This window comes from Acartia tonsa, chromosome 7, assembly GCF_053477335.1.
Source record: "Acartia tonsa isolate MP-2025a chromosome 7, ASM5347733v1, whole genome shotgun sequence".
NCBI lineage: Eukaryota > Metazoa > Arthropoda > Copepoda > Calanoida > Acartiidae > Acartia > Acartia tonsa.
In genome coordinates this window covers 48,590,303-48,600,508 of record NC_137266.1, presented here as the reverse complement: position 1 = coordinate 48,600,508, position 10,206 = coordinate 48,590,303, and the positions used below count along the sequence as shown (strand labels likewise).

The window sequence follows — 10,206 nt, the reverse complement described above, 5'->3', positions numbered from 1 at the left end:
AAAAGTTACTCATTCACACAAAAACTTACACACACTGGTTAATAACATGGATGTAGTAATCTTTATAAAGAAATAACAGGATGTCTGTTTATAATGTGTCTGATTTTGTAGCAAAGATCTCACTAACCGCTGAACCGGAATGGTTCTCCTTTACAGTAAAGCTTTTCGAAGGTCCAGGAAAAGTTTAGAACTATTGTTAGTGAGGGTGACCACCTTTTATAAGAAGTCGCCCCTAGAAAAAAAAACACCTATGTTCCCCAAAGAATAAGGTTTAGCCAACAAGCGAAATTAATGTAATATAATATTTTGAGGACAGTTAAAAAGGTCGTAAATTCTACTAAGTATTGCCCTCCAACAATAGTTGAAAATCACATATAGATTTGTGATTTGTTTTCGAATTAATTTCGTTGTTGGTTTAAGCTGGTGCCCCCACCCTCCCATGTTTTTAAACTTTTCTTTTTAAAACTGTAATTTGAAGAAAAGGGTCGACCCTAACCCATCCATCAGTAAAGAGAAACTCAAGTTGAAATTAAGATATAAATGATCGATTTCTGTTAAATGTTATTAGATTACAATAAGCCATGGAAATCCGCCGTTTTAAGTAAAATTGTTTTGATAATAGAAAATTGTTGGGATAATTTAATTTATTGAGGAAAAAATAATCTTACAATTTTACCGATCCTTTTTTCTTTGTCTGGTCCCCCAACTAAATTTTGTTCTTATAAGTTTCAACATTAAAAAGATGATAAGACTAAAAGTGTTCCGAACAAAAATGAGTTTTGATTTTCAAACTTTGAATATATGAGACTTTTCAACATTTTAGGGACTTTAAGAATGTATTTTAGCTGCATCGAAGAAAAACCCTTAAATTTTCAATTACAAAAAAATTTCAAAGTCTAAGTATCAGCAAGGATGGTAACATCCATAAAAGCAAAGCTTTAAAATCAGAAGAATAACTCTTGTAGAGTGTCCAACGTTAATTATAGAAATGCCTCGCTTATTATATTGCACCTTGTTGTTCTAATAATCATTGTTTTAAAAATCAGATGAATAGGATAATTATATTATACCAAATTTAGTTGTCAAAAAGTCAAAATGTTTTCAATTGACGTATATATGTATAGAGAATATTTGCTGCAAAATTTGCATGAAACAGTTATTAACAAAAACGCTTTTTATAAAATATTTTTTATTTAATAAATATAGTTTAATATTTTCGTTGATAACATTGAGAAAATGCGTGGTAATGATTATGATATTTGAAGCTCTTCATAGGTAGTCCCTTTTAAAAATGACGTCATCAAAACAAATAACCATTGATAGGCCAGGATACATTGTAACTTACCAATGGTAATATGTGTACTAGCCTTTCATTAGTCATTCATATTGTATGACATTTTTTATTAGGCACTAGAAGCTGCTTTCTGATTTTCTTGAAAAGAAAGGATTAATATTTAAAATATTAGAACAAGGCACAGCAAATATTTGACATAGAATCAATGATACACAAATTAAGTTTTTGAATCTGCAAAATAATTTTTGGTTGCTCTGTTAACATTAAATTTTAACGCTTTCCTTGCATACGATGAACATTTAAAGCAAGATTGGTACAAACTTCTTGAGGATGTGCATCAAGCAAATACGGCTTGGTCAGTTTGGACAATAAATATATCAAGCTTGGTACACACCTCTTGAGGAGGTGTATCAAGCAAATATGGCTTGGTCAGTTTAGACAATAAATATATCAAGCTTGGTACACACCTCTTGAGGAGGTGCATGAAGCAAATATGGCTTGGTAAGTTTAGAAAATAAATATATCAAGCTTGGTACAAACCTCTTGAGGAAGTGTATTAAGCAAATATGGCTTGGTCAGTTTAGACAATAAATATAAACTTTAAAAAGGTTTATGTTTTAATAACAAGTCTATTCATGTAAAAAAATTTAAGTTTTGAAAGATCAAAAATTGTCGGAAGATTCACAACAAAATTTGGCATTAGAAAAATATTTAATTCTTGCCATTTTGGCTATATAAAATTATTTAAATAGTTAAAGTTGTAGTTAAAAAGTTTTTTTAATATAAGATTATTAAAAACTTGTTTTGTAGTTAAATCTATCTATCTATTTCTTACATTTATTAAATAGGTTTTTTGGTAACAATATTAAATTTTTAACAATTTTGAGTTAATATGTAATAGGAATTATTTAAATGCTGGATATTTAAAACAATTATAACAATCTTTTAAATAGTTTAGCCGTTCAATTACATGATATATATGCATACAATCCAAATAAAATATAAAATGTCCAATAACAAAATTTAGTATCGCAGCTATCATACATAAAATTCAAAAATTCAAAAAGTAGTCGTAGCAATTAGGACAAACAATGTGTATTCAGTAAAGTTATTAATTTTTTTTAATCGCATTCTTTTTGTATGCAAGATTAATTTTTTTTAAAAGTATTATTATTTAATAATGAGCATGTTCATAAATTAAACTAAATTTTAACATAAAGTCACTTAAACTAATAAAGAGGTTTAAATAGGCAACAGGTTTTTTTGAAGCATTTTTTGTACAATAAAGAATTATTTAAGGCAACATATAAAAAGCTTATAAATTTCTATATGCTAAATAAAAATATGAAAATTCAGCAGCAGTTATTTTCAGTTGTGTTACAAAAAAAAACAGGTTTAGGAGTCGTTTACAGTAAGAATACAAATTGAGTGGTTTTACATAATTTATAATGTTATTACACTATCGACCTCTCCCCTAGCATCTAGTGAAGGTCGAAGGCCAGTACAATAATCAGACTAAAAATTAAAAATTAAATGTGCCTATTTCTGTTTCTGAAATTTTAATTATACCGCTTGTATTCATAAATCATGAAATAGGTTTAAAGCACCAGTATTTTTTTTCCAATAGGAGGTTGTGAAGAGTAAGACACTCATCCAACCTGTATAAAGCTTCTCTAAACTGGAGAACTTAATAGATTTAGTCATTAGCGAGATCATAAAGAACAGACAACAAATCTTACTACTTTATATTACAGGATGATAATACAAAATAAATAGCATTACAATAATTTACAAAAATATGTGTGGACTCTTTTTTTATGCCTCAGACTGTTCATGTTTGAGTATTGGAGTGTTTGACTGGTTAAGGTCGGTTGGTCTGTTAGCCTGCACGTCAGGATCAAGCACGGGTAATCTCTGGGCACATTGGAACATTTTTCTTATTTATAACTTTCTCATTTATTGGCGGATTCAAAAGTTTTTAAACGTACATTAAAAAAGTCAAATGAAATTTATTAGAGTTAAAAGCTTTTTTTGTCTGCTGAACCCCATTACAGGTCAGCTTCATTTAGGTCCAGGAAAAATTTCTAATATTTTTAGAGAGGGTATCTCCACATTCGAGCGTCCTTTGGTGCCTCTTGGGGCATAACCGCTAAATCAATTATATTGTGTTATTGAGATTACTCTTGCAGAATATTGCAATATCAAACTTTTAAACTTATTCAAATATTTGCAAGAATAAAAAGATATAATTTTATAATGACACTATTTCAAATTAAATCACTTCCTTCGATGAACCTAATTATCCTTGTAAGTATGTGATATAAATATTAGATAAACTATTGATATATTCATGGACCATTGAAAAATCATCCAATATCGATAAAGAAGTGTCCATCTAATTACGCAATATTTTTAAAAATATTTTTGTAATTTAATATAATAGTTTTTCCAGAATGGCTTCGAAAACGATTCTCAGTCATATTGAAAAAGCATCGTATTATAGACAATTTTCTCCCAAATTTAAAATTATAATATTAATGTGAGTTTTTATCCCGGGCCTTAGGCCCCTAGGGGTTTACAAAACTGGTTTTAATCTAATAATTTTTCATTCTTTAAGTCATAAAATAATGTATAGTATGTTCAATTTATAACATCTCGACGCATTTAATAATAAAATAATCAGCAGAGAATTAAATATGACACAATTTAACGGAAAAAATAACGGTAAAATAAAAGACGGTAATTTTTTTCGCAGAATTTCAGAAAGCTAGGTTTTTGGATTGTAGTCATTAGCTCTTATTAGGTCAAACAGTTGTTAATTATGGACCATTTCATAAATAAATAAATAATGGGATAATTAAGAACACCTTGAATTAATAAGAGCATTTGACTAAATTATACTAAATTGTTTGACCACATGTATGGACATACAAATACTTGTAATAGTGTGGATAAATGGTAATAGATACTGGTCAAGAATCAAGATAAAGAAAGTCCATCCCAGCTTTCACTTAATTTTAATATATTTAACCCTTACAGATCGGGCCCAAATCCTACCTTAATAGATAGACCCCCCCTCTATCTCGGCTCCTGTTACAGATAGAGACATAAATTCATGTGCATTTTTAAAGAAAATTACTTTTTCTAGTCATAGCGGTCAGACCGCTCCTTGGCCGTTTTTTTAACGGCTAGACGCTAAATATTAAAACAGCTGTAGAGAGGCCAATTTTAAAGCTAGGTTTACCAAATTTTAGGTGGATCTGTAAGGGTTAAATAGAAATGTATATTTATTTTCAGGCCTTAAGAAATTACAAAGTTTATTCAAAAGGATAATGACATCATACCAAGGGTTGCATCTCTTTAAATTTTATCATGAAATATTTTGGCTTCAGAACAAAGGTCTAATTTAAATTTGTAATAAAATACAAGAATCCTAATATAGATTTGCTTACATTTTAAGTATAGAGATGCTTTTCCTCTAACAGTTTGCCTAAATGTCTTTCGAATCAATATTTGATTAATATGTGTTAAAATTACACAATTAAATCAATTTAAAAATGTTCAAAGTGCCTGTGGTCTTCTACTTTTAATCAGTTCTGGGTTCGGTGACCTAAATATATTTAGAGAATTATTTTGTATAGCAAAGCTTCTCTGAACATGTAAATTGTCTGTACTACTCTATACATAACCGTGCATAGATATCAAGAATGTGTACCTAACTTTCTAATTTATTGACCAAATTTAATACTATAACAGGAATAAAATAATCGAAATCGAAGTATATTGCGGAGAGAAACATATAAATTTTCATCATAGAAAATTTAGTAGACTTTAACTTAAAGTTTTTTTTCAGAAAGGTTGCGTGATTTATATTATACATATTTTGTGTGTCTTCTATAAAATCTAGTTATTTTGTTTGGAGATATTTATTGGTTTATATGGCTTTAGCTAAAAAAAGGTTATGTCTGACATCTGACTTAAATGTGAACTTTTTCCTGAAAACCACGACGTTATGACCATTCAGCATTAAAACTCGAGTCCATACTCGAGCATGACTATCATCATTTTGAATGTATAACTTGTTATTACACTCCGCTTATTTTGAATTAAGTTGTTAAATCACCTGGAAATAGAAGAGTGATAATAAATGCTACAGTGCTAAATAGAGCTTAGACTAGAAAAATATGGGTACCTAAATAAAATAAGTCCCCAAAAAGGCATAATAAAGAAAACTACCTTGGAATTAGAAGAGTGATAATATATGCTACAGTGCTAAATAGAGTTAAGACTATAAACATTTTGGGTACCTGTATGAAATAAGTCCCCAAAAAGGTATACAAATAAACCTACCTTGGAAATAGAAGAGTGATTATAAATGCTACAGTGCTAAATAGAGCTAAGACAAGAAACATCGCCGTCCATCCGCCAGCTTGGAGTATTGAGTGGCTGAAATACAATAATAGTTATTATCAAAAAACATTATAGACAGCTTTCCGTGGATATTAAATACAGCTAAGACTAGAAACATCGCCGTCCAACCGCCAGCTTGGAGTAAGGAGTGACTAAATTACAATAATAGTTATTTGATAAATTCACTTCAGTGAAAAAAGTCTTTTTCATCATAATATTCCATCGTGATTTTTCGGTGAACATTGCACCCTCTTCAGTGTAAATGACATAATTCATATTAATTTAAATTTAAATTGAATTTTAATAAATTAGTAAAAATTTAAAAATTTAAAAAAATTAAGGCAGAAAATGTTGATTTAAAAGGTAAAATTATATAATATGATCAACCTTTGTAGTTTAGCTGGATGTTAACTGTATTGATTGATTGATTAGCCATAGTTTCTTGGGGTTTGAGCCTAAGTAGTCATGGAGTAGGCTGAGACACTTTTCTAGCCACTAGGGCTATCAAGCTCCACGTTCAAGCACATTACGACTTGACCCGCTGTCTCATGAGAGCTACTTATTATTACCTCACCCTCGTCGAGTATGACAGGTGTCCCAAATTAAGTCACCGTAATAAATGACGCTCTCCGCAGAGGAGCTTGGGATAAGGGTAGTACTGATATCATGTACGTGACTATTGAGTATCCAAACTTACTCAATAATCCCCTTCTAACACAACCAGGGGAAGTTGCGTGATTATTATTGCGAATAAGAAATTCGAGTCAACACACGGAGAATTAAACTCGAACTCTCACCACCGTAGCATAGTGTGTTACCACTGAGCCACGGCGCCCCTCATGTTAACTGTAAACTGCGCATGGCTTATGTTCAAAGACCCAATTGAAAGTCGGCACAGGGTCCTTACCTTGTGAATATACAGTTATTTGACCCCTTGCCCCTATATTGTTTTACTTTAATGTTTTACTAACCTCATGGTTCCAACAAGAAAATTGTTGACAATATCCGAGGTGAACAGGAAACCGTAGATTGTTCCACCGTATTTGTGTCCAAATGTCTAAAACAAGAAAAAATAAGTTTATAAGAAGCGGACCAATCTCCGACTAAAATATTTGTATGTTGAAAGAAGAATAAAGGAACAAATAATACAGATTGGTAGTATACAGACTTTAAAAATCTTTTAAAACGGGTCAATAAACAAGGGAGTTGTTGATGCATTCCCTGGTTAAGTAACACTTCACAATTGATATGATTTAGGTTTTTGAAATACTAGCTATAGGCCTTAGGATTCCGTTGGTTTGACGATAGGTAATCATACACAGTTTTTCAGTAATCTTTTTATCAATTTATTCTTTTATTATATCTATCTTTCTTTCTTATCTATCTACTAGTTCTAGATAAAGATATGATATGAAAAATATAAAACTTGATGAATTATAGCTAACACACACACAAACACATACACACACACTTACACACAAACCTCACAATATAAATGTGGTAGATTGGAGCAAATAAACATTTTGTTTGACAGAAAGCCTACATTATCCCAGCATACTCCTATCATACTTTAGCTAAAAATACACCACCACATAGATTCACATATTTTTAAGAATTTACAGGTTGCTGAAAATTAATAAAGAAATTTACAGCATCAACAAAAACAGAATAGTCCAAGGTATGAGAATTCAATTAAAAATAACTTGCAATCATTCTAAGTTACTTATGAATAATTACCTCCTACGCGAAACTGCTGTCCATGACACACTAAGGTGACGGTGAGGTCCAACAATCCAGGATAACAAAAGGGCGCTAAATCTCCTTTTTTTGTCCAAACACTCGAGGTATTAGGTAAAGTAACACCAATAAGACAACCAACTCTTTGATTGCACGACCTTTGTCTGAAAATCCTTACTATGCATGGTAATGACTCAATGAGGTGGGTCTGTTTTGGGCCAAGACATTCTCCCTACTCTAACTATTAATATCGCGCATCTGACATAGCAGTAGTAGGAACCATTTTAACGTCTTTAAATATGACGCGGTGATGAGCCGAGATTCAAAGCCATGCTTGTTAACCACGGTCGCGGGTCTTTATGATTAGTTATTTAGCCTTTATCATATTTTTCCCTCTTTGTACAGTTAAGTACTAAGAATATATTCATATTAAAGATTGATACTCACCCTGTAAGAAAGATATGTTGACAAATACATGTATATTATATGTGAGGATGATAAATTTTACTCCAGAATTTTTATATCTAGTTTAATGTATGTATACCACAGATAATGACACTTTGACCTCTCCACCCTTAAAATTATATCTGGGATATTTTAAAGTGACCCACCGTTTAAGAGAAGCTTTGGTCAAGTATATAAAGAATCACATTCGTTGGCTCAAAAAATTTAGGTCCTTTAAATACATTTTTATATAGTGTCCGAACTTTTTAACCAATATTCTTAATCTACAATGTGAGCAATTTGTTTATCATCATTGGGGATATAATTTAATTCATAGTTCTTTGTCTTATCCCTTAAAATCCTTGTGGGGGAAAGTCAGTAAACACCAAAAAAAATAACAACCTTTCATGTCTACACACCTTTAAATAGAGTTTGTTGGCAGAATTTAAAATCAGTACATTGTGAGTTTCGCTTATAGATATTGATTCATACCTAGTTCAATATGAAAAATTGTCAAATCCAACTCATTTTTCCCAAGGATTAAGAGATACTAAACACTTCTTTAAATTCTTCAATGGATGGTAAATTGATTTAAATACCAATAGTTTAAATCTTTTAGACTGAAATTATTGTTTTCAACCAATCAAAATTCAATAAAAGTACCCAACGTTTTCAAGCCAACGATTAAGATACCGCTGTAATAAATCATTGGATACCTGTGTAATTTACAGTACATTATCCCCTCCAACCCCTGATGATACCTTTCTATGGTAACGCCCATCATCAATAATTCATTTTCAGGATTCAAAAGAAATATCATTTAACTATCTTTTTCTATGGTTCCGGGGAATTTGAGCAGTTTTTTGATAATCATGGTCTATCTGTTAGTCAAGAACGCCAACAGGCTTATCAGCTTATGATAGAATGAAAACCTTCTGACTTTATACATCAACTAACACATTATTAAAGTTTTTAGTTACTTGTAATCAAATAGCATAACCTGCAAGTGTAATGTCTAACATTTTAAAAAAGTTAAATTAAAGAAAGAAAATAACTATGACAATTCAATCAATCTACAACATTTTTTCCTCCCTTTGTATAAAACCTTTGTAAGTAATCCTGTTTTTTTAGTAGCGAAGCTACTCTATAATTCACTTTGTCCGTCCGTCAGTCAGTCCGTCCGTCAGTCAGTCCGTCCGTCCGTAACGCTATGGGGGAAATGGGATTTACTCAGCTCCTATAAAAGATAGAATGCTGAATTTTTTTGACAACATTCCCATCATTAAGGAGCACAATTGACTATAAAACATCATTGGCGTTCGGACCGATTTTTGGCAGGTTTTAGGCTATTTTAATATTTTTCACATTTTTCTCCATATCTTCAGTGTTTATGGTCCGATTTTCAAAATTTTTTCAGTTACAGATATCAAAATTAAATTTCCCGTCGTTTAAAGGAACAACCATAAGGGCCAGACTGCCTCTTTAGCAGGTTTTAGGCTATTTTTATATTTTTCACATTTTTCTCCATATCTTCAGTGTTTATGGTCCGATTTTCAAAATCTTTTCAGTTATAGATATCAAAATTGAATTTCCCGTCTTTAAAAGAAAACAATCATGATGGCCAGACTGCCTTTTTAGCAGGTTTAAGGCTGTTTTTTATATATTTAACATTTTTCTCCATATCTTCAGTGTTTATAGTCCGATTTTCAAAATTTTTCAGTTATAGATATCAAAATTAAATTTCCCGTCTTTTAAACAAAGTAACCATGACTGCCAGACTGCCTTTTTGGCAGGTTTTAGGCTATTTTTATATATTTAACACTTTTTTCCATATCTTCAGTGTATATGGTCCGATTTTCCAAATTTTTTAAGTTAAGGATTTAAAAATTAATTTTTTTGTCGTTTTAATAAAACAACCATGACGGCCAGACTGCCTTTTATCAGGTTTTTGGCTATTTTTTATATGTTTTACATATTTCCCCATATCTTTGTTTTTTTTTTATGCAATTTTCAAACTTTTATGGGATATCAGTAACAAAATAATCTTTCCCATTGTTATGAGCATCTTTAATATAATTTACTTTAACCATCGTCATCATGCAAAATAAAACAAGGTTTCATGTTTATTTTATCCAATAAATCTATTCTTGATTTTAGTAAAAACCTTTTAAATCTACCTGTACGTATTCCCATCAACGATTTTTTGTGCTTCGCTACTTATGGATGTTGTCATCCTTGTTTTATCATTGAATTGTATAGATTTCTCTTTTTGGTCTTTGTTTTTGCTTAAATACTTATTACTTATTTCTGCCTTTTGAGGG

At 30.8% G+C, this 10,206-nt stretch overlaps 1 protein-coding gene across 1 annotated transcript in view; it reads right to left on the bottom strand.

Annotated features, from left to right (window-relative positions):
- Positions 1–1,178: 1,178 nt before the first annotated feature.
- The window catches only part of LOC145324593 (apicoplast pyruvate carrier 1-like), a 41,923-nt gene continuing 32,895 nt past the window's right edge, over positions 1,179–10,206 (bottom strand). The window contains exons 17-20 of the mRNA XM_080167174.1: positions 6,676–6,761; positions 5,645–5,740; positions 4,865–4,904; positions 1,179–3,208 (exon numbers count right to left, since the gene is read on the bottom strand). Of these exons, the coding sequence (XP_080023300.1) occupies positions 3,110–3,208; positions 4,865–4,904; positions 5,645–5,740; positions 6,676–6,761 (321 nt within the window). The 3' untranslated portion in view covers positions 1,179–3,109. The remainder of the gene's footprint in view (positions 3,209–4,864; positions 4,905–5,644; positions 5,741–6,675; positions 6,762–10,206) is intronic.